Source organism: Naumovozyma dairenensis, chromosome 1 (assembly GCF_000227115.2).
Source record: "Naumovozyma dairenensis CBS 421 chromosome 1, complete genome".
In the NCBI taxonomy this organism is placed as follows: domain Eukaryota; kingdom Fungi; phylum Ascomycota; class Saccharomycetes; order Saccharomycetales; family Saccharomycetaceae; genus Naumovozyma; species Naumovozyma dairenensis.
Window position 1 is genome coordinate 23,163 of NC_016479.1, and position 26,532 is coordinate 49,694.

The following is a 26,532-nucleotide window of genomic DNA, read 5'->3' on the forward strand; positions in this document are numbered from 1 at the left end:
GCCAAGAAAAGTTGGCTGACTTGTACTTTGATGTAAGTCCAAACCTCCGGAAAAGTATATTATCACCTTTTTTTCTAACCTTCCAGTAGTTCTGTCAAATGTATCCCGGCACGTGCCACAGATTTTTGAAAAATTTTCTTCCTGTCGAAAATGAAAGCGATGAGATGAGCATCGAAAATTTTATATAACGTTGATTAAAAGTGTATTATATAAATCCTTTGATTGTGGGTAAGAAAGTAGAGCAGAGGAAGGAAGGAAGACCAAGAAATACACTAACCTAATCATGGGTAAGACACAGAAGAAAAATAGTAAAGGTCGTTTGGATAGGTACTATTACCTTGCGAAAGAAAAAGGTTACCGTGCTCGTTCTTCTTTTAAGATTATTCAAATCAATGAAAAGTTTGGCCATTTCTTAGAAAAATCCAAAGTTGTCATTGATCTTTGTGCTGCACCTGGTTCATGGTGTCAAGTCGCTTCAAAATTATGTCCTGTAAATTCTCTTATCATTGGTGTTGATATCGTACCAATGAAACCAATGACAAATTGTATTACTTTCCAAAGTGATATTACTACTGAAGATTGTCGATCCAAGCTAAGAGGTTATATGAAAACATGGAAAGCTGACACCGTTCTACATGATGGTGCCCCTAATGTTGGTTTAGGTTGGGTGCAAGATGCCTTCACTCAATCGCAATTGACTTTGCAAGCCTTAAAATTGGCTGCCGAAAACCTAGTTGTCGGTGGTACTTTCGTTACAAAAATCTTCAGATCTAAAGATTATAATAAATTAATTTGGGTTTTCCAACAATTATTTGACAAAGTTGAAGCTACTAAACCACCGGCTTCAAGAAATGTATCTGCAGAAATTTTCGTCGTTTGTAAGGGTTTCAAAGCTCCAAAGAAATTGGATCCAAGATTATTAGATCCAAAAGACGTTTTTGAAGAATTACCTGATGGTCCACAAAATATGGAATCCAAGATCTACAATCCAGAAAAGAAAGTTAGAAAGAGACAAGGTTATGAAGAAGGTGACAACTTACTTTATCATGAAAAAGATATTATTGAATTTGTTAAGACAGAAGATCCTATCACCATGCTTGGTGAAACTAATAAATTCACAATAAACAAAGAAGACCATGAATGGAATATCTTGAGGAAAATGAAACAAACAACAAAGGAATTCCTACTCTGTATTGAAGATCTGAAAGTCTTAGGTAAGAAAGATTTCAAAATGATACTTAAATGGAGAAAAGCTGCTAGAGATTTATTGGGAATAGATAAGGAAAATGAAAAGCCAGAAATTGAAGTCACTCCGTTGACTGAAGAAGAACAAATTGAAAAAGAATTACAAGATTTACAAGAGAAAAAGAAACTATCTCAAAAACGTGAAAAGAGAAAGAAGAATGAAACGAAACAGAAAGAATTGGTCAGAATGCAAATGAACATGCTAACACCTACTGATATTGGTATTGAAGCTGCCAATCTTGGTAAGGAATCCCTCTTCAATTTGAAAACTGCTGAAAAGACTGGTATTCTTTCTGAATTGGCTAAAGGTAAGAGAAGAATGCTTTTCACTGATGAGGAATTGACCAAAGATGATGAAATTCATATCGATGAAAATTTAGTAAGGGAACGTGATGACATGGTAGATGCAGATGATTTGGAAAAAGAATTAGATTCCATGTATCAAAGTTATAAGTCTAGAAGAGCTGAAAGGAATGCTAACTTCAGAGCTAAACAAGCAAGAGGGGGTGATAATGAAGACGAATGGGCTGGATTTGGAGAGAAAGACCAGGAAAATGGAGAAGGTGCAGAAGAACCTAAAGATTATATTGATGATGACAATGATACAGATCTTTCTGATTCTGACGATGATGATGATGCCATCAATTCTTTGATTAGTAAAATAAAGGGCACGTCTGGTGATAGTAAATTAAGTTCTAAAGCTCGTAGATTATTTAATGATCCAATCTTCGATAATGTTACTGCAGATTTACCTAGTAAAAATGATGATTTTACCTCCTCAGAATCTGTTGGTGATCTTTCGAAAGTTAGTAAGAAGAGGAAAATTCAAGAAATTCAAAAAAATGATTCTGATAGTAGCGATGAAGAAGAAGATAGTGGATCAGATTTCGAACTTGTTGCGAATGATGTCACCACTGATGAAGCATTCGATTCTGATTATGATTCTGAAGAAGAAAGGAAACAAACTGCGAAGGAGAAACACTCTGCAGATATCGATATTGCAACAGTAGAAGCAATGACATTGGCTCATCAATTGGCATTAGGTCAAAGAACAAAGCATGATTTGGTTGATGAAGGGTTTAATAGATACGCTTTCCGTGATACAGAAAATCTTCCAGATTGGTTCCGTGAAGATGAGAAGGAACATTCCAAGATTAATCGACCTATTACCAAGGAAGCTGTTATGGCTTTGAAAGAAAAAATGAGAGCATTGAATGCCCGTCCAATTAAGAAGGTAGCAGAAGCTAAAGCTAGGAAGAGAATGCGTGCAGTTGCTCGTCTAGAAAAGATTAAGAAGAAGGCAGGTTTGATTAACGACGATAATGATAAATCTGAAAAGGATAAATCTGAAGAAATTGCCAAATTAATGCGTAAAGTTACAAAGAAACAAAAGCAAAAACCACGTGTTACATTGGTGTATGCATCGGGGAAGAACAAAGCTTTATCTGGTAGACCAAAGGGTATTAAAGGTAAGTATAAGATGGTTGATGGTGTTATGAAAAATGAACAAAGAGCATTGAGACGTATTGCCAAGAAGCACCAAAAGAAGAAGAAGAGAACTTAATCATACCTAAAACTACTGAAAAGTTTATAGATATATTTATATATCACTATGATCATTCATATTCTGTACATTATTATAATTTTTTCTGCGTGTCTATTTATTAATTATAAAAATATAAAAATGATAAGCTGTTGAATACGTATCAGATTTAATCAGTTTTCACCGACTTTGTTGACGGTTTATTATATCCGAAGATCTTTTGGATAAGATAGAACATTGCCAATATTATACACAGTAACGTCATATATTCTACTTTGAAATAGTCATTGATGTTTGCACTAGCAATTTGGACTGTTAACTTGGTAGAATTTAGGTTATAAAATAAAGTATTCTCCGTAAAATAGCTCTCCGGCCCCAAACTTTTGCTATAAAATGGGTTATTTGCTATTCTATTCGAGATTGTATCGCATGCCTTTACTATCTTCGGATAGAAGTCGATGCCAGTTTGGATATAACTATTTGTAGGTTCCAGGTATCTCGAATGTAGAGTGATTTCATTCAATTGGCCAGGTTCTAATTTGAAAAGTGTCTCCGATCCCCAAGGTCCATCTCGAAGTTTGTAGGCAGGTAATTCTAGGTCAGCCTGTCCAAATACAAATACTGGTGAGGACTGGAATTTGTCTACAAATATCTCCACTGGTAATTGAGAATAAAAGTAATATTCGCAGTCATTTGTTGCTGGACAGCTAGATAAATCTACCGTTATTTTAGGATGTATCCCAATTGGTTTAGCCAACTCTATTGATACGTTTGAAGATTGGTCAAATGGATCGTTATATATAAATGCAGGGTTGTAAAACAATGTTGTTTTCAAACAGCTTTCTATTGAATTATCAATAGCATCCTCTAACCAGTTGCACCTTAACCCGCTTAAGTTAACATCTTCGTTATCACTGCTATCTACGTAAAAAATCCCAATCTCAGCTAAGTTGACATGATTTTCTTTGGTAAACGACAAGGTAGTATTGTTTTTCAAAATAGAATACTCTACGATATGCACTTCTGAATCAAAGATTGAAATATCGTATTGGCAGTTTTCGGGATCCCATGTTATAAACGCTAAATCAACATTTGATGGGAAATATTGATCGATTTCGAAGGTGTCAGAATGAATTACATCGAACTTGGGAGTTATAACTGCGTTGGCAGCCGGATTAGCAGATTTATCGTAGACATTAAAGCCAACATTCAAATCTGGTTCAATAACCGTACTTTTACGACTTTGTATGATACCGTTCTTCCACGTAATCCTCCTTATCAAGTCAGGATCACGTGGAGATTCATCAATACTGTAATCTAGTATCCATCTCTTCTGAACTACAACATCTTTAACACATGCTTTAACGTCTACATGAGTATCATTGTGCGTGGAGCATTTCCCAATATCCTCTGCTGTTGGGAATAATACAGCGACTCTCTCTTTAAGCATACGTTGTGGGATGCAATAAGCCAAAGCGGTATATTTTGACTTCACTAGCCTACCCAATGTCAAAGCTCTATAGCAATAAGTAATTTGATAATATATATCTCATTGCCTTTCTGTTGATATATATATATATATATGTATATCCTAATCCATTAACATGTGGTACTTAGTGTTCCTGAAAGGGAAAAACGTTCAAAAGGCCGCAAGAAAGATTTTTAAGTTGGAAAAGAAGAACGTTAAACGGAGGACAGGTTTCATCCATCGATATATCCTAGAAGAGCTTCATCAATCACAGCTTTGTTCTGCCTATTGTATTCGACGTGTGGTAAGGTAGTTAACAAACTAAGACTTTTGCTTAATTTTGGTGAAGGACTTTTTTACCAGACTATACCAACAACGTTCTCCTTGGTATACTCTATTGGAAAGTCTAAAAATATAAAAAAAAAATTATAGCACCTATCTCTGGAAACAGATCCATTCCTTATTAAGTTGTTTCGTTATTACTAATTAGAACCAACATATCTCAACTGGAGAGCCTCTAATATTAATTCCAACTATCTACCATTCGCTATTGTATTTGAGAAGGCTGTTTACCATCTTTCATTTTAATTACCAAAATACAACACAACAAACCTTGAAAAAATAATAGATCTTTTATTTAGAATGACAGATTCGCAACATTTGCAAGTAAGTCCCATGGCTCCAAATTTAGCAACTCCATCCAAGAGGGGACATCGACATAAAAGATCGTTTGCTATTTCAGGCGATTTTGAATTCCTAAAACAGCCTCAAACTGTACCACGGTTACATACTGAAGAGCTAGAAGTACCATTTCTAGAAGCACCTAATAATATATTTAATCCACATATTAATTTACATGATAATAATGCAACATTGTTGCCACCACAACAAGACTTCTTGAACCTCACACCTAGGAAAAATACTACAAATACCGCTAGTCCTCGGTTCTTTGTGAGTCAAGAACCACAATTTTCATCTCCAATTAAAGGTGTTCCAGATGCAATTATAAATTTAGATGATGCTTTGAAAACCAGACCAAGATCTTTCAAGTCTCATCGTAGAACAGAGTCAGCACCAGCTGATTTGGAAGTCATATTACCAATGAGACCATTATCAACTCCCAATTTAAGAATTGATGAAGAAGAAGTGGATGACGATGATAGCAGTGAGAAAGATGATGAAGGTGATGATGATGGCAACAAGGAATCGAGGAAGGACATACAAGCAGGACTTTTATCACCACTTCGACCTAAAAATCCATATAATTTACGTTCCTCAAGTGGTAAAGATGGTAATAGTAATCGTAACTCACCGTTGATTAGCTACAATGAATCGCCGACGAAGAAAAAAACATTATCGCATAATAAAACAGAGCAAAATGGTGATGATAATGATAGTAATGGTACAAATGGTAACGAAGCCAATGATAGCAATAATACTGCTAATAATATTAGCGCCAACACTACTAATAATGGTCGAACAAACATTAATAATAAATTCAATACTTTAAAGATACAAAGACAAAAGGAAAGATATTTCCATTATACCAATCAATTTCCTATTAGTAAGCCTCCCATAGTACAAGCACAGACATTAAGTGAGAAAAAATCATCTGCGTCTCTAACATCATCCAATATTTCAAAAACACCAGGATCATACGCTTACACTCCATCGAAACAATTATCTACTCCTGGAACACCATTTTCCATTTCTAATAAAGATACGTTGCCAAGCCTGAGGAACGAGGGTTTGAGGTGTGAAGATAGTAAAAGACGTCCAATAAGTCCTGTAAACCGTCATCACCAGGAACATCAATTATTTTCACCGCAAAGGCTGCATCCTTCATATGGCTCATCGACAGCAAAAAGGCGTGGTAGTAGTGGTAGCAATGTTATATATTCATCCTTTAAATTTGAAAGTAGAGAATATGATATACCCTATGAAAAAGATCTGCAGAAATCAACTGCGCCAGCTAATAAAAAAAACATAAATGACACCGTAAACACAATGTACTCATCTCCATGTTCATCCTCGATCACAACTATTGGTATAGTGTCCGATGATAGTGATGTCGGTAAGCATCAAACGAATCATAACATACAATTCCATCCTACCAACAATATTGAGGGACATGTTGAAATAAGTGTAGACAAAGGTACAGCATATGCATATCCGCTGTCGAAAGATATTCTCCTGGGAGAACCCGGTGACAAAGTAGATTTAACGTTAATGGATGCAAATTCTAAAACGCTAGTTAAAGGATTAAACGAATTTTCATTTGAAGAGGATGGTAAATCTCATTGTGAATTGGGTGGAAATAATAGATGTATCGAAGATGATAAATCGAAAGGGAATTTCACAAAGGAAGGCAGGCTCAACAATGTCACAAAAGAACAATTAAGAAGTGTAAGTGATAGTACACTTGAGACGAAAAATCAAAAGAATAAAAATAAAAGGAAATCAAGATTAAGTACATTTATGAGTTTTTTTTCTAAATAGTACTTTCCTTTCCTTGTAGAAAACATGTTGGTCATTTTTCCAACCAATATATAATAATGTACATATTAGATTCTTTAAGTTAATGTATACCTTTTTTACTATATATATCCTTTATTGTATAAACTTCACCAATTAAACTTTAAACTATGTTAACAAAACTTTAATGCCATATTAGATTTTAGGGTACTTTTCTAGCTGAAGTTAGAAGTAAATAAGGTGTGCACACCCGATTGTAACAGCTGGCTATAGCCGTCTTGGTGGTGATTACTATTTACATTGATTATTGTATATGTTCAAATGCATACTATAGTCTATATTATATGTTCAGTGTGTCTCCGGCGGTGAATCTATGTAATTCTTACCACCGTATATATCTATACATCTACGTTTAAGTTTACATACATTAAATACAGTCGGATTCAGTGGAAGAGTATGCCTATATGCCTGGGTAAACAGTAAGCTTCTATTTACATGTTCGTCATATTTGTATTTGACCTAAGGTGTTAGGAAAACCGCATTCTAATAGCACACTGTTTAATAATTGAGGATTCTCAACAATTTGATCAAAGACATCTTGAAATTTTACTAGGACTATACCTAAATAACCCACTGAATTAAATCCAATCCTCAAAGTCCTTGCTTTTGTACTGGAACGTGGAATTAAACAAATCCAATTCTTTGTCAGTATGAGATTGTGACTAATGAATGTTTCATTCTGACAGACAGTTTTTAATTTCTGTAACAATATTTTATAACAGCGCTGTAAGAAGGTTTCATCAATTTCATTTGTGGACTTCGGTAACGGTAAGACAAAGTGAGCAAATGAGATGTTTCTATCTTGTAATGGTTCTTCATTTTTAATAGTCGATGAGAAATGATATTCCCTTGAAAGTAACTTATCTTGAAATGGTGACAAATCAGAGGGTAACTTAATTAATTGTAAATGTTTGTGATCTAATGATGATCCACTTGCTGGCCCACAATTATAGAAAATAGTGTGTCTAGATTGTTCATTATTTTCATCTAAGTGAGCGATCAATTCATAAAATTGTAATAGTTCCTTTGATGTTAACGATGAAGTTTGATGTTTGAATTCATTAGTAACTAATAAAGAATGTTCAGATATGATGGGATATTTATTTAATACTAACTTGTATTCTTTGTCTTGAAATAAGTCCTCCAGAACAGTTAATTCCGGTTCTGAATTACCTAAAGGATCTACATTTTTAGGAGTGTCTCCACGTTCAGGTTTTTTTAATAAACTTGGAGCAAAACTCACTACATATTGCATTCCAGTATTGGAATCATTAACCGTTCTTGAGTCAGTTTGAAGGAACTTTAAATGGCCATTATTGTAAGCCAGATCATATTTTTCTTTGATTAGTTGTGATATGTTTGCAGGAAACATTATTAGTTTTTATTAACTCTTAGGTAGTCGTTCTTAGAGGACTCTTCAATAGTACCAGCACTACATCTAAGACAGATGTTGTTGTTTTTTTCAACTCATAAATTCACATATATTAATTTTGCTTAGAAATGAACAAATAAAGCCACGAAGTCCGAATGTGAAAGACACTACTAGCGGGTCTCGTGAAGTGACGGACGACTTTTATGTCGAGTTTCGTGTTCTCGTGTTCCTTTGTTTACATTTATTTTGTTTTCGTTTTCCCCCTTTCGTTCGGGCGCGTCGCGCAAGACACTGGGAAGGAAAATTTAATTTCCCCTTTAGTAAAGGTCTAGACCCCTTCAAGACCAGCCTTTCACAAACTTTAAACTAAAGGAAGCTGTTGTTTTTAGAAGCTTTTTCAAAAATTCCCCACATTTGTTCCTTCCCTTTTTGCTGAGTTAATCGCGCTTCGCGAAGAAATCAACGCACAAAACTGGCAGAAAGAGAAATGAGAAAAAAAGCAAAGATATTGCCGGGCCTGGATTTTGGGAGATAAGCCGTGGCTTTGAAGTCACTAAACTGAGAAACCCCGGTACCAAGGCTTATCGGGGAATAGTGGCCGATGACCGGGACATTGTGTGATAAAAGTAAGGGATCGGTCCCCGGTGACCCAAAATGGTAATTGGTGGCGGACGCGTCAAAAAAACCAAAAACCAATTTCAAAGTTGCGAAGGTTTTTCTTTGTCCGTCTATCTGCGTGGGAGAGTCTGACTCTTTTTGGGATTTGGGTTTTCCTCAAGTTCCTTCGAGAAGAGGTCCGCAGAACCTCGAGGTGAAAAAGTTTTCAATTTGGAAAATCACCACGCCAGCCTCGATAATTTATTTCCATTTCCATTTCTCAATTCTGCCAAGTATAAAAAGATCTTGGAAACAAAATACCTTCATTATCTGTTTCCCATCTTTCTTAACCTGTCTCAAAACAATTCTCTCTTCCCTTCCTTTATTTTTTCTTACATATTAGTATCAAACTCAAACATACAAAAAAGTTTATCACTAAAAATGCAATTTAAGACTATTGTTGCCGCTTTCGCTACTGTTGCCGCTGTTCAAGCTGCTAACGCTACTAACCAATCTACCAATGCTACCAATGCTACAAACGGTTCTAACGGTTCTAACGGAAGCACCACCAGAATCTCTACCGGTGCTGCTTCCTCTAATACTTTGAGTGCTGGTATCTTCGGTGCTGCTGTTGCTGCTGGTGTCGCTTTCTTATTCTAAGTTTAGTATAATTGGAGGGAAAAAAATTACATCTAAAAATTCATTCAAAACCTTTTTTTGTTAATTTTAATTTAACCTAAAAAAGGATTCAGATCATCACTATTGCTATAGATATTATGGGACACCATCAAGTTACTGGTTCGAGGTATATTCAAACTGAAAAAAATGTAACTACTAATTTTTGTTATTATTCATTCAAAATAATAAAATGAGAATATTGATTTTTTCAAGGACAAAATATAATATAATCTTTTAATATTTTTTTTACTGTATTCAATTCGTTGCTATTATTATTATTTTTTATGTTAATTTCCTTTTTTTCTTATCTACTAATTTGATATGATTTAGTCTAACATAATTTTTAATATAAAATAATATAATATAATTTATTCTCTTACTTTAATTAATAACTCGTTCTTTCGTTATTTCTTTTAAACGGCCTATTCGAGCACTAACAAAGGTATCGAAGCTACATATATGGACTAATTAAATGTAAAAGAACCGATGTGAGCTTTTGACTTGGCCTTTATGCCTTAGTACAAACCATTTATCTACAATTTAAGGTAACTTGTTTCTGATAAGAACACATCTCGTTCCCATAAGGTATATGATACGCCTAAGATAATGCTTGACATACGTATCGGTCTAGAATACTACATGATCTGCGGTGAACTAGCTATATGGAAGAAAAGGAGCCACACCTCCAAGGAGCCAGCTACAAGTGATATGTAGTAAACAATGACAGGACGAATAATATAATCTAACCTTATACGCTCAACTTTACTGACTCGATTTGTTCGGTTGTATCATGAGGACAATCATCTTTCTGTGTCTAATCTTCATGTTGATATGCGCCACGAGTGCCCCAATTTTCCGGTTGACAAGGAACTGGAATTTTTAGACGACACTAAAAACTGGCATCTTTGTGACACAAATAGATGGGGCAAATCAGATATATACATATATATAAATAAATAGACGTTCATTTTTTGTGATATTTACTATGAGAGGGATGTTTGAGCTCATTTTTCTTTTTTTCTTTCATTGAAATATCTCACACAGAACATATTAAACTACTATTTACAGTTTAACAAAAGAAAGTATTGAAATTAATAAAAGGAAAAGAAAGAATGAGATTGTACATTATCAATATAATTGGTTTATCGTTGTTCTATTCAGCAACTTTGGTTTTTTCTACTGTAATAAACCATCAACAACCATTTGAAGTAAATAAGAAATTTGTTAAAATTAATACTAATCTCAAGCCTTCGCCTCATAACGTTGTGCCAGTCGACCGTAACCACAAGTATAAAAGAGATTTTGCTGATCTCGACTATGAAGAGAATGAATTCAAGGAAAACCTTAATGCAAAACAAGAAAATAAAGATAAAAAAAGGGTGATAAAATCATTGGTTAAAACAAACGAAGTCATACCAGAAATTTGTAGAGAAAAGGAACATATTATTGGAAATGTACAAGCTTTAAGTGCTCTACAATCACAATGTGAAGAAATACAAGGATCGTTAAAATTCTCTGATTTCAATGGACCAATAGTTGACTTAGGTAATATAAAAATTATTCATGGAGATATGATAATAGAAGATGTTAATGATTTAGTGCAATTCCAAGCTCCAAATTTAATAACCATTGATGGAAATTTTGTTTTGAAAAGTTTAACTTCATTGGTCCATATTGAAATACCAAATTTGATCTTAGCAAAATCTTTAGATTGGAAAATAATCCCAATTTTAAATAGTCTAGAGATGAATAATAATCTAGAAAGTGTTAACAAAATATACATTATCTCAGATACATCATTAACTAATCTAGACTCGTTCTCGAAAGTAGATGATGTTGAAATATTTAATATTAATAATAATAGGTTTTTGGAAACAATTAAGGCCAACATAAAGGTCGTTTCTAAGCAATTAAGTATTCATGCAAATTCAAAAGAATTAGAATTGGAAATGCCATATTTGAAAACAGTTGAAAATATTACAATTAGAGACACTACTTCAATTTGGTTGCCAAGCTTAGAATATATTGATAGTTCGATGGAATTTATTGAGAATTACTTTACTGATCTAAAGATACCAACTTTAAAATATATAGGTGGGACTCTGGGAATTATTGCCAATAATAAATTGACAAATGTTGATTTTAATAATGTTACCAATATTGAAGGTGGACTAATGATCGAAAATAACTTAAATCTGGAAAGAATTGATTTTTTGGATTCATTAAAACTAATAGGAGGTGCCATCCATTTTGAAGGTAAATTTAAAGAAATAAAATTCGAAAATTTAAAGTTAGTTAAGGGCAGTGCATTTATTAAAAGCAGTTCAGACTCACTAAATTGTAATCAATGGCTGACTCCTGTTAATGGTCGTTCGATAATCAGAGGTGGTAAAATTAAATGTACATCAGGGAGAAAATTTAATACAATTAATCTCGATGAAGATGGGGCAATTATACCCGGAAACGATAATGAGAATGGCGAAGAGTTTGATGATAATACGGAAAATGTTGGTACTAAAGGTGGAGAAAATCCATTTTCTATTAAAAATAAGAGAAAGAAACATTCAAAAAAAGCAAGAAAAGGTGTTAAAGTAACAAATTCCGGTTCGAAATTCGGAACCTCACTTAGATTAAGAATACACTTGATTATTTTAGTTTGTCTGGGTTTCGTTACTTTATCTCCTTTCTAAAAAAAAGTTCAAAAAAAACTATCCCTCAAAAATTTGCTTTTTTTCCTGATTTATTCTGTATTTTTGATTCCTTTTTAACTTATTGAATTAGATAATGTATATATATATATATATTTGTTCCAATTACCATAGTATTGTTCCTCTGAACTTACTCCTATATAATCAAAATCATGGTATATTTCTCAGAAAAGTTTGGAACTTCGCGAGAAAATGTAGTCAATAATCTTATCTGGTAACTTGTCCGTCAGTATGCTCTTATCTCTACCTGTATTAACTAGCTCTCTTATTTCAGATGAAGATACTGAAGAGTATCGTTCATCATTCGAAAGAACATGGATTCTTGCACCCCACTGCCTAGGTATTATGGGCTCATATTTTCCTGCCAAAATATCTGCTGAGTAGGATAGCTGTTTCATTAGTTGGTCAGACCCTATTCTTGTCAAACAACAAAATTCTACTTCCTCCATAAATATTTCCAATGCCTCAAGGACAGTAATTGGAAGATAATACTTCGGATCAAAGATTCGAATAATAGTATCAAATCCAACCAGATATACAATATCACCTTCAGATGTTGGATAAAAATCTGTTTTGATAATTTCAGTCTTATCAATAAATTTTCCAAAAATTGTGATGGCGACAGAGACACTTATATTTTCATTCTCAGAAAGTAAATTAGCCATCAGACACATCATTTCCATCCTGTTGGGAAACGCTGCTGGTGTAGGTGCTTTATCTGCATTATTTGTTGATAACAAAAGTAAAACGTGAATTTTGTTATGATCAACTAATTTCTGCTTGTAAAATTCTAAACTCTTCTTGACTAAAGTGTAGTGGCCGTAATGAGGAGGATTGAAAGACGAGTCCAATACCAGAAGTTTTTCTACTTTAGTTAGGTTTTCTTTTCCATGTATAACCTGGAACTTGTTGTTCGATTCTCTGAATTGCTCATATAGTTTGGAATAGTTCATCATGTATTCATGTAATCCCTCCTGGTTATTGTACTATACCCAGAAATTGGAGGGGTACCATCATGGTATAGGCATTGAGTTTCCTTGAGACAGTTTCCATATAAACTCAAAAGAATATTCTTGATCTAACTTTCGAAACAGTAAGTGTCGAACAAACAGCTCGAAACTTTGATGAAGGCTTTTGCTAGCGCCGTATTTTTTGAATATCTCTCTCCTCTTGGACGTAATGTAGTTAGTACATACTATTACTGATTTCTAGCATACTTGTTTTCTAGAAGGTATAATGACAGCAAGATTACGAGGTCGATATAGTTGAGTACACACAATAGCTAAGGATATCATAGTGACATTTATATATGTGGATGCTAATGAAAGTTTATTATATATGGCATACATAATGATACTTTACATACTACTCTTTAACTAGCCACATTGCTTTCAACTTCTTGGTAATAACGAAAGGACGGATAAAGTAACATAGTAGAAGCATCACGATCATTGTTACTAATAATTTGCCCTTTTCAAAATTTGGCCTCATAACATCAAATTGTCCAGATGGGGAAATCCTAGTACAGAATATATCATTACCAATATCACAGATAATACTAGTGGATTCTAAATTTGTTGGAAGTGAAATTATTTTAGAGCCTTCACCCATTAGAAGATTTCTAAAATGTGTAATTACGAAATGGTCATTAATTGGAATTGCAGCCACATATGGACTTGCCATAAACTCCTTCTTGTCTGAATCGGTCATATCTTTCTCTTCTTTACGTCTAGCATTTAAAACAAATTTTGGAATAAACGTTATTTGGCCACTTTCTAATTCCATAATAATTGCATCGACAGAGATACCAAATTTCGTTTTAGACAATGTCATTGTTTTTATTATTTCGGGGAATAAAAATGATTTGCTTACAATTTCTGGGAGGTTTGCACCCAATAACGCGTTACCAGCACTTTCTGGATTGGATAACCTTTGATTTGGTATCAATGATTCATATAATTCAATCACAGCAATTTTTGTTTCAGGAACAGGCTCAGAACTAAAATAGGAATAGATTATCCAATGTTCACCAAATATCAAGTTGATAGGTAGATTGAAATCTGGTTTGTCTTCTTGTTTTTCGTTAACTAACAATTGTCCAGTTAAGGTATCGATGACGTTGATATAGATTTCGCCAGTATCTTTATTGGTAATAATTAACGCTGCCAGATTTGGATACAAATACTTATATGAGACGTCCCTATTCCCTAGAACATTCGCAATTGATACTGGTTTTGTTGAAATATCCTTCTCAACAAAGTTTATAATTTCTTGGTTTGGTAATAATTCGAAACTCCAAGTATGTATAAGTTCACCATTTTCTGAGTTCATAACGTAACCAGTAACACCATGTTTATCATGATCTGTTACATAGATCGTATCTGAATTGTTAATGTTTTTATCCTGACCCCCAAGATTTATGGTGGCTTTTTTACCGTCCTTACTTTTAACCAAATAATAATCGTTTTCTAATCCTTTATCGGTCACTCTTTTAAAAGATATAACGTCATTTACTGCAACTCTTCCACTAGTGAGGAATTTGGGATTGTTTCTGTTGGATAAATCATATTTCTCGAAACTACCGTCCTCTGCAACTACAACCAATTTATCAGTGGTGGGGACAAAATCAAGGAATTTTATGTTTGTCAATTTAGTCTTTAGAGACCAGACCTTTTTACCGTTATGAACAATATCTAATGCAATAAGTTCATTTGCTTCAGTGGCGACGATTAAGTATTTAGAGAACCCAAACTTCAAATTTTGATTTTCAATAAACTTTGAGTCAAACTCTTCGTTATTATTCAAAGATAAGATATCAGTCAACACTCTACCTGGATTATAGCCATTCCTTTCCATCAATTGTAAAAATCTTTTCCAATTCATAGTCAACCTAGTAAAATATGCTAATATTGGGTTCGATGTATTATTTTCGATTATCATTTCATCTAATACATTTTCCATTGATTTATCAGCAATTTCCACTACAGTATGAGCATTAATCTCATTCCAGAGTTCATTTCTAGTCCATTCGTTTACTAATTCGCCATTATTGTAAGATTGAAACACGTAGCTGGAATTATCAAGTAATGAAAAAACCTTCAAACTGGATACATAATTAGTAGAAAGCAGTACGATATCTTTTACAGTTGCTGGTAAGATAGCATGGAATAGCGTCAATTTGGATTCAGGATCAATCACTTGGATCAATTCATTCGAACGTTTAATGTTCTCGAGGTTCGGTTTACAAGAAGGTTTAAAATCTGTAAGGTCAATGGTAAAATTCTGAACGGGGTATCCATGTAAACTTTCATAGGTTTCTAATTTGCCTGTCTTATCGTTCTGTAAAACAAAATTAGCAGAATTTGGGATCATCATGGCATCCGATACTTTATAATCTAATAGATTTCTTGAAATTAGGGAACCATCAGTTTCATTCACATAGGCTAATAAAGTCTTGCTGTCGAGTTCTGACAAAATAACCAATATATCATCGAGCGAATTTTCTAAAACACAATTGTAGGTTCCGATATTCTGTATTTGCCAATCTACCGTATAAGCTTCATCAGCAAATACTGCAGTAACAATTGAATTTTTCAAATAAAAGAACAGCAGAAAAAAAATAGTCAACGGTGCCATTTCGATCCTCTAGATTATTTGACGGAAAGATTTGAGATCTTGATTATCTTTGTTACTTTCACTACAAATAAGAGATGGTCCTTTTCATAAATATAAAAACATTTTACTAAATTGTAATTCCATTATAAACCCAATATTAATGTTACATCAGTACACCGCGCCCAATCTTTTGAATGGTTCAGAAGTTTCAAGAAACAATGAGAGAGTATCGTTATGATGAAGGCAACTTTTATTGTGGGCGGATACAGTTTTTTTGGTAAAGGCTTTTTTATTTATGGATCTGACTTTTTATAACTCATCTAGACTTATAGATTATATAGTTTCTATGTATGTGCAGTATATTTCGTTCCGACTATTTATTTAATATTATCATTGTTGAGTTCTTTTAGTTTATCTAGCTCTGTCGTTTCCAGTTTGCTATCATCCGCTCTTAATCCTTTCTCTTTCATTACAGTGGGAATAAATTTGATACTTAAAGATGTCTCTAATCCTAAATTCATCCAAGGGTCGTGTAATCTCCAAAATTCCTTTAAATCTATTTCTTTTGAATGTTGTAAACTCTGATCCAAAACAATTGAGTTCCTATTCAAAGTAGGCGGTAACATTTGAGAAGATGCTGCTTCACCATCAGCAGAGGGTGTGGGTGGTAACAATGTTAATGGAGGATCAGGTAATAAATCTTGTAGGTGTTTTTGGTGCGCACTAGGCTTATTTTTCTCAAACTTTTTACATATCTTCTTCCTAGCAGCTTCATTTTTCCGTATAATCTCTTCTAAATCATTTGTAGTATGAGTAATAGAATTCCAAAGTAGTGCATTTGCAGCTCTTTTCTTTTGGAAAAAATCAAACATATCCAAATGGTATTCTAATCTATCAAGATATTCTGTAAAAGACATTGGTTTATATTCAATTGGGCCAAACCATTTAATGATTGGGTTTTCTGCTTCATTTTGGGCTCTCACTAGAGCAACACTTTGTTTAACCTCTGGAATGTTAGTTGAAACAGGGTTACCGCTCATTGAATCTTTAACTTTCACTTTAGTAGGATCAATCCCCTCATTATAATATTTTATGATATCATTAAAGAATTTCTTTTCACGGACACATTTAGCTTCTTCAAGCCATGGATCATATTTGAGGATTTTTAATCTACAAGTCTCTAATAATGATTGAGATAATATAATCGCACCTGTAAGGCCATATAGTATCCTTTTGAAAATAATGAACTTACTGGAATATTTAAAATTATCATTCCCATTCCAATTGCTCTTTCTAGGTTCACCAACGCCGGAAGACGAAGTATCTTTAGGGTTTTCTCTTTTACTAAAGGAAGATATACCAAATAGTGGCGTTTTCCCTTTGAAAATAGTATTTGAAGCCAATTTAGAATTCGGAGTACTGACTTTATTAACAGGTGAAATATTATTAGTCAACGGAATTTGACCGTGAGTTGTTGAAAATCGATTCAAAGATGGAACATCAGCAATATCTCTTATGATGCTTTTAGAATAATGTTTTCCCAGTGCTCTATACCTATATAAGAAGAATAAACCAATACCAGTTTGGATAGTGATTAATGTCCATAACCCATTTTGGTTATCTGAAGCTGGTACTAAAGGGCCCCATAATCTCAAACCTAAACTGGGTCGAGAGTAAAACTTTTCAAGTTTTTTGGTATCATCGCTAATATCATTATTATCTTTACCATAAGATTTGGAGTCATTCGATGATGAATCTGAATTATCAGGAGGAGTATATAATGCCATTTTTTGGGAGAAGAAAAAAAGGGATAATATATATGTTCTTTTCCTTCGGTAGCTGGTTAGTCTCCTGACGATATGACTCCTATACTACAATTTTTCTGTACCTACAATCTTTATAGGGTTCTGTGGCGGCTAGATTAACTTTAGCATGTGTTGTTATTGTTCTATCTACTCAGTTTCGTCCAAGCGTGAAAAGTTCGGATTGTTTTATGTCTAATATTGACGTTCGCGTTGAAGGTGCTTTACTACAAAGTACATAGTTAGGAATATAAAGAACTGGGACGTATGATAAATAATAATGTCTAGTTTCATCATAAAGCTGTACAGTTCTCTAAATACGTATATTGGTTGAAAAGTGCTGTAATAGGCAAAAGGAAATAAAATTTACCTTCCATTCTTTACGAATGATGATTGGCAAGCTACCTTATAAAAACACACTAAAAAATATAAAACACATGTCTTTCCTTTCTTTTATGATCCTTGTTTCTTTAGATTGCAAGTAAGATATATAGCTCTATGGACTTGATATATAACTAGTACTGAAGAGAGAAAATTATATAGGTTGATACACATACAGAAATTTTTTAACTTATAATTCATCGTGATCAAGATCTTCTTCATCTTCTTCATCTTCTTCTGCTTCCTTCTTAGCGGCAGCATATTTTTCATACAAAGATTCACCGTCTACTCTGTTAGAACCATTTTCTTTTAGGAATTTCAAGAAACCATCTAATGTTCTTTGAGATGTGAAAGTGACAGGTTCAGCATTCTTACCAGCTGGGTATAATATAATTGTTGGGTAACCTTCGATATTTAAGTCACTGATATCGTTTGCAGTGGCATCGACTTCAGCAATCAATACTTTACTACTAGCTTTCTTATCAGAAGCGTAAACGTCAGCTAACTCTTCATAAATTGGAGCCAGTCTCTTACAATGGCCACACCATGGAGCATAATACTTAACTAGGACATCCTTCTTCTTATCGGAAACAATCTTATCATGAGTTGTACCAACCAATTTGAAGACATTTGATTCTTGAACTTCTGGTTCAGGTTCAGATTTAACGATAGCATTAGCTTTACCCTTTACGAAATTTTCAACTAATCTAGAAATATCTTTAGTTTCAATTGAAATAGTATCCTTTAATTGATCAAATTTTTCTTCAGCTAATTGTGGTAAACCGTATTTCAAATTTTTCTTCATGTCATGAATAGCGAATAATGGGAATTGTTCCTTCATATTCAAATTTTCAGCATGTCTACCGTATTTTCTAGAGTCTAACCCAACGAAATTCAAAGAACCACGATATTTCTTACCTAATTCAGTGAAGAATTCAGTATATTTACTCTTTTCTTCGTCAGATGTGTAAAAGAAATAAGCTAATGGAATATCACTTTCCACATAAGTTTGGAAAACTGAACCATCAATTTCACCGAAATATGGTAAAGCTTCAACTTTTAACCATTCTTGTAATTGGGTAGCATTCTTAGCTAGTTTGTTTAGATCACCATTGAAAACAATTGGAGTATCTTCTGATGGTAAATATAGAGATAAATCTTTAGCAACAGTCTTATTAGAGGTGACATAAGAAATGAAAGTATAGTCGGAGGATAATTTAGCAGCAACATCATAGAATGTAGCGTTTAAACCTTTAACACCGGAATCAACAATAACTGGTTGAGTAGCGTTTTGCACGATGTCTTGTAATTCAGAATCAGTTCCAACTTGTTGAACGGCTGGTAAAGATTCTTTAATCATATAAGAAACAATCGATTCCGCAGATCTTGCACCTTGATAATCCTTAGTGTTTTTTGGATCATTATTCTTAAAAACTTTCAAAGATGGATAACCTGGGATTTCATATTCCATACAAAGTTCTTGTTCCTCGGTACAATCGATTTGAACCAATGGAATGTTTTTATCTTCAAGTTCAGCAGCAGCTTTGACATATTCTGGAGCCAAGTGTTTACAGTGGCCACACCATGGAGCGAAGAATTCTGCCAAGAATAATGGATTTTCTTGAATGAAATCAGCAAATGTGTCCTTCGTTAATTTGATAACAGCAGAGTCAGCTGGAGCGGCTGCTTCTTGCGCTTGAATGTTGGTTAGATTACTCAAAAGAGCTGCAAAGGAAAATAATGTTTTCTTATTAAATAACATTTTCAGTTTGTTGCTTTTGTTCGACGATCTTCCTTATGAAATATTTGATCTAATTTTCTTTCAAATATCCCTTGTTAAATGTTTGAAAACAACAAGATAAAAAGAGATGAGTATGATATCTTTTGTTTAAAATATAATAGGTAATACAGGTGGTTAGTTAAAAAAAGAAGGCTGCTTAAGCATATTGGCTTAATAGTAATGGAGATTTGTTTGAACACGATCAAATTTCCTTCAATTTCCTTTTTTTCGAATACGTGTCAGGTGGCGAACACCCAGAAACCCCGAGGAAGCTTTGCTTATCTGCCCGCGGTTACCCGGCCGGAATCTGTGCCACAATCAACAACACATTTGTGTGTCAGCGACATTATTATTATTCAAATTTACAATTACGTCTATATTATATTATAGTGAATACACGTAACGACAGATATATTCCAACTAATAAGGGACGTCGCATTCATTCCTCATAGTAAAGGGGACAATGTGTTTGTTTGTTGTTTGCTTATCTGTTGCTTGTTTTATTGTCTGCTTGAAGTCACCTCTACCTAATAGGCCTTGAGAAGTGGGGAATAATTGATCGGTAGTGTACTTATGCATGAGTTTTTCAAACACTATATTGAGTGGGTAACATTAAGATACTATGTTAAAGGAGTAACAATACGTACGTAGCTTGACACACTAACACTAATAAACCATGTACGGAAACACTCAGGCTGAGATACGTACGTACCTTCGGCACTTCCTCCACGAAAAGAAAATTTTCCTTTACTCTGGGCGTAGTATGTCTTGATGAGTCTTTATCCAGAACCTAGTTGTTGTTTCTACATGTTCCAGCAAAAGATTTTTTGCCACGCTGTATGCAAAGAATGGCTGTGAATCGTCTGCCATACCCCCACATTTAGGTTGTAGATACCTTTGTATATAGGCATTTGGTTTGTGATTCAGAATTTATTGAGGGGGGGGATAGGCAAATTAGAATAAAGGATACGTACGTAACTAAATAACCTAAATGTTTTTCTCGAGAAGTATCGCTTAAGAGTTGTTATTTCTTTCGGACAGGCAAAAAGTGGGGCTTCCTAACCGGGCGATATTCTGAAACATGAACGTATGTACAAAGTCTTTTGTGCCCTCTTGGGACAATTCGACGTATCTAAGCTGACATTGGAGCATTTTTGACGCAAAGTTGTCCACATGACATTATTCCGGGGCAGCTAAGCACTCTCAAGTAAGGAAGAGAAGCAGTTATTCGTACGATTTTTCACTGTAATTCAAGATCCCACTATACAATAGAATACACGTCAAAAAACCACGAACAAGCTATTCAACTATGTCCATAGCTCTGTGAAAGAATAAAACCTCATACAAATTACGTATTATTTTCATCCGGGGAAATCTTTTTACGTGTTGACAAGAAACGGTGCACCCAGTAAATAATTAAGTACGCAGTTGTTTGCGGGGTAAAAATAGTACGTCGAAGAGTTTCCCCATTAGGAAGTTCTTCTCGAGAACGGTGTCTTACCCGGGGTTACCCAATGTTTTTCCACGTAAAAAGTGCCGTACAAGGAGCGCGGTGTTTTTAATTTTCTTACAAAGAAGCCAAATATTTAGGGAATAGCAACCCGAGCGACTACGGTACGTGAGTGTTCTATTCTATTTAGTGGCGCGCCCCCTTCTTTGCCCAAGCCAAATAACAAACTGGAAGAAAAGCGAAAAAAAGGGGGGAAGGCAACCAGACAAGTATCCCAATTTGAATTTCACAGTTCAGTGGACACTGGATACTGGACACACTCTACACGGTCAGAAACTTTGCATGGGCATAGAATGGAATGGTATAGAACTGAATGAAGCAATCACCCCGTAATCGCTGCAGTAGTGGTCGGTGACCAATTTTTTTTGACACCTCCCGACTTCCAATTTGGAAAACCTGGGGAAATTATACGTTCACGGCCAATATGGCGAACGTTCCTTGCCGGGGAAACAGGACAAATATGCCCAACGTCTTTTTATTTCATCTTCTTGTTGTATTTTTTCAGATATAAAAGAGCAAGATTTCCTATTATACCAGATAGAACTTTTTTCATTCTTTTGTATTCTCTTTCTCTCTCTCTCAACTTTTCTTCTTTTTTCCTCAAAAAGAAACAGCAATCAACTTCCAGTTGAATTAAAATACACACACTCACTTCACAAAAAAATAAATAGGATATGTCCTTTGACGATTTACACAAGGCCACTGCGCAAGCTTTAACCGGCGCAGTTGACGAATTAGTCGCTGAATTCGAAGTCACCCCAGAAAAATTGGATCAATTGACCGCTCATTTCATTGAACAAATGGAAAAGGGTTTGAAACCAACTGAAGATAAAGCTACTGACAAAGGTTTACCAATGATCCCATCTTTCGTTACTGGTACTCCAAATGGTACAGAAAAGGGTATCCTTTTAGCTGCTGATTTAGGTGGTACTAACTTTAGAGTTTGTTCCGTGGAATTACATGGGGACCATACTTATACTATGGAACAAATGAAGTCAAAGATTCCTGAAGAATTGTTGGATGATGAAAACGCTACTAGTGAACAATTGTTTGGTTATTTGGCTCGTAGAACTTTGGCCTTCATGAAGAAATTCCATCCTGAACAAATTGAAGGTGGTATCTCTGCTAAACCGTTAAGAATGGGGTTCACTTTCTCATACCCAGTCGATCAAACTTCTTTGAATTCAGGTACTTTGATTAGATGGACTAAAGGTTTCAAAATTGCTGATACTATTGGTAGAGATGTTGTTCAATTATATCAAGATGAATTGAAGAAGAACGAATTACCAATGATTAACGTTGTTGCTTTGACTAACGATACTGTCGGTACTTTCTTATCTCATTGTTATGCTTCTGATAACACTGACTCTATGACTACTGGTGAAATTTCTGAACCAGTCATTGGTTGTATCTTTGGTACAGGTACAAATGGTTGTTACATGGAAGAAATTAAAAATATTGTTAAATTACCTGCCGATGTCAAAAAGAAGTTGTTAGATGAAGGTAAGACTCATATGGTTGTTAACACTGAATGGGGTTCCTTCGATAATGAATTAAAAGTTTTACCTACAACTAAATATGATGTTGATATTGATCAAAAATACTCTGCTAACCCAGGTTTCCATTTATTTGAAAAGCGTGTTTCAGGTATGTATTTAGGTGAAGTATTAAGAAACGTCCTTGTTGACCTACATAAGCGTGGTTTAATTTTCGCTCAATATCGTACTGAAAAGCAATTACCACACCGTTTACAAACTCCATTTGAATTAGATTCTGAAGTTTTATCTCATATTGAAATCGATGATTCCACTGGTTTACGTGAAACTGAATTATCCTTATTACAAAGTTTAAGATTACCAACCACTCCAAGTGAAAGACATGAAATTCAAAGATTAGTTAGAGCTATTTCACGTAGATCTGCTTATTTGGCTGCTGTCCCAATTGCTGCTATTATATTAAAGACTGGTACATTAAATAAGAGATACCATGGTGAAGTTGAAGTTGGTTGTGATGGTTCCGTCATTGAATACTATCCAGGTTTCAGATCCATGTTGAGACATGCTTTAGCTTTAAGTCCATTGGGTGCTGAAGGTGAACGTAAAATTCATATCAAATTATCTAAAGATGGTTCATCTGCTGGTGCAGCTTTATGTGCTTTAGTCGCTTGAACATAAAGATTATGGATTTTCTTTCTTTTTCTTTCCTCTAATGACTTTATAATGATGATATACTTTTGGTACTATGTATTCTTATATATACTATACAATAATTTAATTTTTAATGAAAACTTATATGAATTTCTTACATTATTTTTTTGGTAAGATTTTTTGTCCTACCTAGTTGGAAGTTTGCTTCTTTTTCTTGACAGAGCACCATCAATGGTTCTTCACGACATATTACAAGAATAACAGAATTAAAACAATAGAAATGAAGACAACTATATAGAAGCTACTGACAGTAGCAGATAATCCTACGTTTCTATAACATACATCTTACAAAAAAATATAAAAACTCGCTCTTCCCGAAGTGTCATGCAAAGCTTGAGTTTTGTCAATAAATTTTCCCCAAAAAGATCCTGTTCAAAATATCTACCTATGTCACGCCACATTGGCCATTACCTAAATACTCGTTAGAATGCATACGTAATAAGAAGCTGAAAACTCAACCTTAACTTGTTTGGGAAGGGAGAAAAAAGTAAAGATAAGCAACTTTACCTGTTTCCGTTCAGTTAAGCTCTTTTCATTGACACATCGGAGAAAAGCGGGGGTAGATTATATAAGCGCCATATAGTTTTTCCTCTCTACGGCTTTACAAACCGAACGGATCCGTGCCATCCGAGACCGTCCCCTTAGGTAATCAAAAGTGAAAAAATAGTTGATTGCACATATCCTCGAAGACCAACAAATAATCTTAAACTGTCACTGCTATTTCAATAGAATAATAAGTAGAGACACATTCCACGTTGAGGACGGCATTATTATTTTACTTACTCCGGATGACAAACATATAAAAAGGACAAGTAATATCCCCATTATGTCATTTTTCTCTATTTCATCTTCTTTTGTCTTTTACTGTCAAAATAGGAAGGCACCAAAAATAAATTAAAATAAAAAACGACACAGGCATAATAAAAGAAAATGGTATTGAATACAGATTACACACCAATCCCACTACATGACACAAAATTATTCAAGCCATTAAAAGTTGGTAACACTACAGTGGAACACCGTGTTGTTATGGCACCTTTAACAAGAATGAGAGCCCATTTCCCTGGTCACGTTCCCAACAAAGATTGGGCCGCTGAATACTACGATCAACGTTCTAAGAGAAAAGGTACCATGATCATCACTGAAGGTGTTAACCCCTCTGAACAATCAGGTGGGTACGATAACGCACCAGGTATCTGGTCCCCCGAACAAATTGAACAATGGTCCAAGATCTTCGATAGGATTCATAAGAACGGATCCTTCGTTTGGCCACAATTATGGGTTTTAGGAAGACAAGCATTCCCTGATTCATTAGCAAGAGATGGACTACGTTATGACTCTGCATCTGATAATTTGTATATGGATGATGAAATGAAGGAAAGGGCTATTAAATCTAACAATCCACAACATGGTATCACTAAGAGTGAAATTAAACAATACGTTAAAGATTATGTTCAAGGTGCCAAAAATGCTGTCGAAGCAGGCGCAGATGGTGTAGAAATTCATAGTGCAAACAGTTATTTGTTGAATCAATTCTTAGATCCTATATCTAATCATAGAACTGATGAATATGGTGGTTCCATTGAAAACAGAGCTCGTTTTGCTTTGGAAGTAGTTGATGCATTGATTGAAGCCGTTGGTCATGAAAGAGTCGGAATTAGATTGTCTCCATGGGGAAGATACGGTGGTATGTCTGGTGGTTCTGATCCAACTTTATTAGCCCAATATTGTTACGTTGTTGGTGAACTAGAGAAAAGGGCGAAACTTGGTAAACGTATCGCCTATATTCATTTAGTTGAACCTCGTGTTACTGATTGGTCTGATGAAGGTAAGAAAGTTCCAGAAGATGATGGTACCAATGATTTCATTTATTCTATTTGGAAGGGACCAGTCATTAGAGCTGGTATGTTCCCAGCTAATGCTGATGCCATTACTAAGGTTGTCGCTAACGACCAAACTTTAATCGGTGCTGGAAGATATTTCATTTCAACTCCAGATTTAGTTGATCGTTTAGATAAAGGTTTACCATTGAATAGATATGATAGAAGCAGTTTTTATAGTTTTACTGCGGAAGGTTACATTGATTTGCCAACTTATGATGAAGCTATCAAGGCTTCATCATAATTTCAAAACTGACCTTATGTAAAATTAGGAACAGTGTATTTAAAAAAAAGCATAGTTCATGATGAAGTTCGATATACTCGATAATTCTTTATTGTAATTAAGAAAAAAATGTTTTATATTGTAAAGACTTGTTTCTTTCATGTACTAGAAATGTAACTTCGAATAAGTAATTTCCTGTATATTCGGTTTGCATGACAGAAAAACTCTTTAGCCTGATAGAGTAAGCTTACAGGAAGACTTAGAACGGACCACACTCTTTTGATAGATGTTTAAAGAATAAAGATAACATTGCCACTGAAGCAACTTCAGAAAACGTTACCAATCATAAAAGCTTTAGGTATTCACCTTACTATCCTCTCTATTCCTAACCTATATAATAATAATAACTATACCCTGGACGTATTAATAATTGATCCTATAATATCATTAAAAAGTAAATTACATCTAACAGAATTACTGTTCTCTCAATCATCATGGTCCTGGTTAAGCTGTTGTATTATTTTATATAATTAAAAATTGATCAATTTTTATTTATTTTTTATAATCATATCTCTTAAAAAACAATAGTTCTAAAACATATTAATAGCAAAAAATTTCATATTGGAATATAAACAAATTTTGAAAGGTTAGGTAAATTATTGCAATCTACTTCTTATCAGTAGTTCAAGTTACTGTTTAGCCACATTCAGGTAGAACAAATAAGTTGCTTATTCTATATATTACGCACAGAGGATAATAAAGTGAATAGTTGTGAGTGAAAATGTGAATGCTTGTCAAAAGTGTATTCAACTACTTGAACCTCAATAGATGGACAGAGGTACAGGAAGAAGAACAGATTAAACAGAGATAATTATAAAAGGATATTAGGTTACTTCTTAGTATATAAAAAAAAAGAAGGCATTCATACACAAATCATAGATCACCAATTGAGAACGAATAAATTATATATCGATTCTTTGTATCACAC

The 26,532-nt window shown here is 34.2% G+C and overlaps 12 protein-coding genes across 12 annotated transcripts; 6 read left to right on the plus strand and 6 right to left on the minus strand.

Moving 5' to 3' along the window:
- Window positions 1-283: 283 nt before the first annotated feature.
- Window positions 284-2,809, plus strand: SPB1 (27S pre-rRNA (guanosine2922-2'-O)-methyltransferase; the record flags this gene model as incomplete). Its single annotated transcript, XM_003667377.1, has 1 exon — window positions 284-2,809. One exon carries the CDS (start codon window positions 284-286, stop codon window positions 2,807-2,809), a length of 2,526 nt encoding a protein of 841 aa, XP_003667425.1.
- A 148-nt stretch (window positions 2,810-2,957) lies between these two features.
- Window positions 2,958-4,238, minus strand: PBN1 (Pbn1p; the record flags this gene model as incomplete). The annotated part of the gene is made up of 1 exon (XM_003667378.1): window positions 2,958-4,238. The coding sequence occupies one exon, from the start codon at window positions 4,236-4,238 to the stop codon at window positions 2,958-2,960; it is 1,281 nt and encodes a 426-aa protein (XP_003667426.1).
- A 660-nt stretch (window positions 4,239-4,898) lies between these two features.
- Window positions 4,899-6,755, plus strand: LRE1 (Lre1p; the record flags this gene model as incomplete). The annotated part of the gene is made up of 1 exon (XM_003667379.1): window positions 4,899-6,755. The coding sequence occupies one exon, from the start codon at window positions 4,899-4,901 to the stop codon at window positions 6,753-6,755; it is 1,857 nt and encodes a 618-aa protein (XP_003667427.1).
- A 478-nt stretch (window positions 6,756-7,233) lies between these two features.
- On the minus strand, window positions 7,234-8,163 carry APA1 (bifunctional AP-4-A phosphorylase/ADP sulfurylase; the record flags this gene model as incomplete). Its single annotated transcript, XM_003667380.1, has 1 exon — window positions 7,234-8,163. The coding sequence occupies one exon, from the start codon at window positions 8,161-8,163 to the stop codon at window positions 7,234-7,236; it is 930 nt and encodes a 309-aa protein (XP_003667428.1).
- Window positions 8,164-9,201: 1,038 nt separating this feature from the next.
- Window positions 9,202-9,420, plus strand: NDAI0A00260 (uncharacterized protein; the record flags this gene model as incomplete). Its single annotated transcript, XM_003667381.1, has 1 exon — window positions 9,202-9,420. One exon carries the CDS (start codon window positions 9,202-9,204, stop codon window positions 9,418-9,420), a length of 219 nt encoding a protein of 72 aa, XP_003667429.1.
- A 1,130-nt stretch (window positions 9,421-10,550) lies between these two features.
- SPS22 (Sps22p) lies at window positions 10,551-12,128 on the plus strand (the record flags this gene model as incomplete). Its single annotated transcript, XM_003667382.1, has 1 exon — window positions 10,551-12,128. One exon carries the CDS (start codon window positions 10,551-10,553, stop codon window positions 12,126-12,128), a length of 1,578 nt encoding a protein of 525 aa, XP_003667430.1.
- A 182-nt stretch (window positions 12,129-12,310) lies between these two features.
- POF1 (nicotinamide-nucleotide adenylyltransferase) lies at window positions 12,311-13,102 on the minus strand (the record flags this gene model as incomplete). The annotated part of the gene is made up of 1 exon (XM_003667383.1): window positions 12,311-13,102. The coding sequence occupies one exon, from the start codon at window positions 13,100-13,102 to the stop codon at window positions 12,311-12,313; it is 792 nt and encodes a 263-aa protein (XP_003667431.1).
- Window positions 13,103-13,511: 409 nt separating this feature from the next.
- EMC1 (Emc1p) lies at window positions 13,512-15,782 on the minus strand (the record flags this gene model as incomplete). The annotated part of the gene is made up of 1 exon (XM_003667384.1): window positions 13,512-15,782. The coding sequence occupies one exon, from the start codon at window positions 15,780-15,782 to the stop codon at window positions 13,512-13,514; it is 2,271 nt and encodes a 756-aa protein (XP_003667432.1).
- A 356-nt stretch (window positions 15,783-16,138) lies between these two features.
- On the minus strand, window positions 16,139-17,548 carry MGR1 (Mgr1p; the record flags this gene model as incomplete). The annotated part of the gene is made up of 1 exon (XM_003667385.1): window positions 16,139-17,548. The coding sequence occupies one exon, from the start codon at window positions 17,546-17,548 to the stop codon at window positions 16,139-16,141; it is 1,410 nt and encodes a 469-aa protein (XP_003667433.1).
- A 586-nt stretch (window positions 17,549-18,134) lies between these two features.
- On the minus strand, window positions 18,135-19,706 carry PDI1 (protein disulfide isomerase PDI1; the record flags this gene model as incomplete). The annotated part of the gene is made up of 1 exon (XM_003667386.1): window positions 18,135-19,706. One exon carries the CDS (start codon window positions 19,704-19,706, stop codon window positions 18,135-18,137), a length of 1,572 nt encoding a protein of 523 aa, XP_003667434.1.
- A 2,202-nt stretch (window positions 19,707-21,908) lies between these two features.
- GLK1 (glucokinase) lies at window positions 21,909-23,402 on the plus strand (the record flags this gene model as incomplete). Its single annotated transcript, XM_003667387.1, has 1 exon — window positions 21,909-23,402. The coding sequence occupies one exon, from the start codon at window positions 21,909-21,911 to the stop codon at window positions 23,400-23,402; it is 1,494 nt and encodes a 497-aa protein (XP_003667435.1).
- A 969-nt stretch (window positions 23,403-24,371) lies between these two features.
- NDAI0A00330 (alkene reductase) lies at window positions 24,372-25,565 on the plus strand (the record flags this gene model as incomplete). Its single annotated transcript, XM_003667388.1, has 1 exon — window positions 24,372-25,565. The coding sequence occupies one exon, from the start codon at window positions 24,372-24,374 to the stop codon at window positions 25,563-25,565; it is 1,194 nt and encodes a 397-aa protein (XP_003667436.1).
- Window positions 25,566-26,532: the final 967 nt, after the last annotated feature.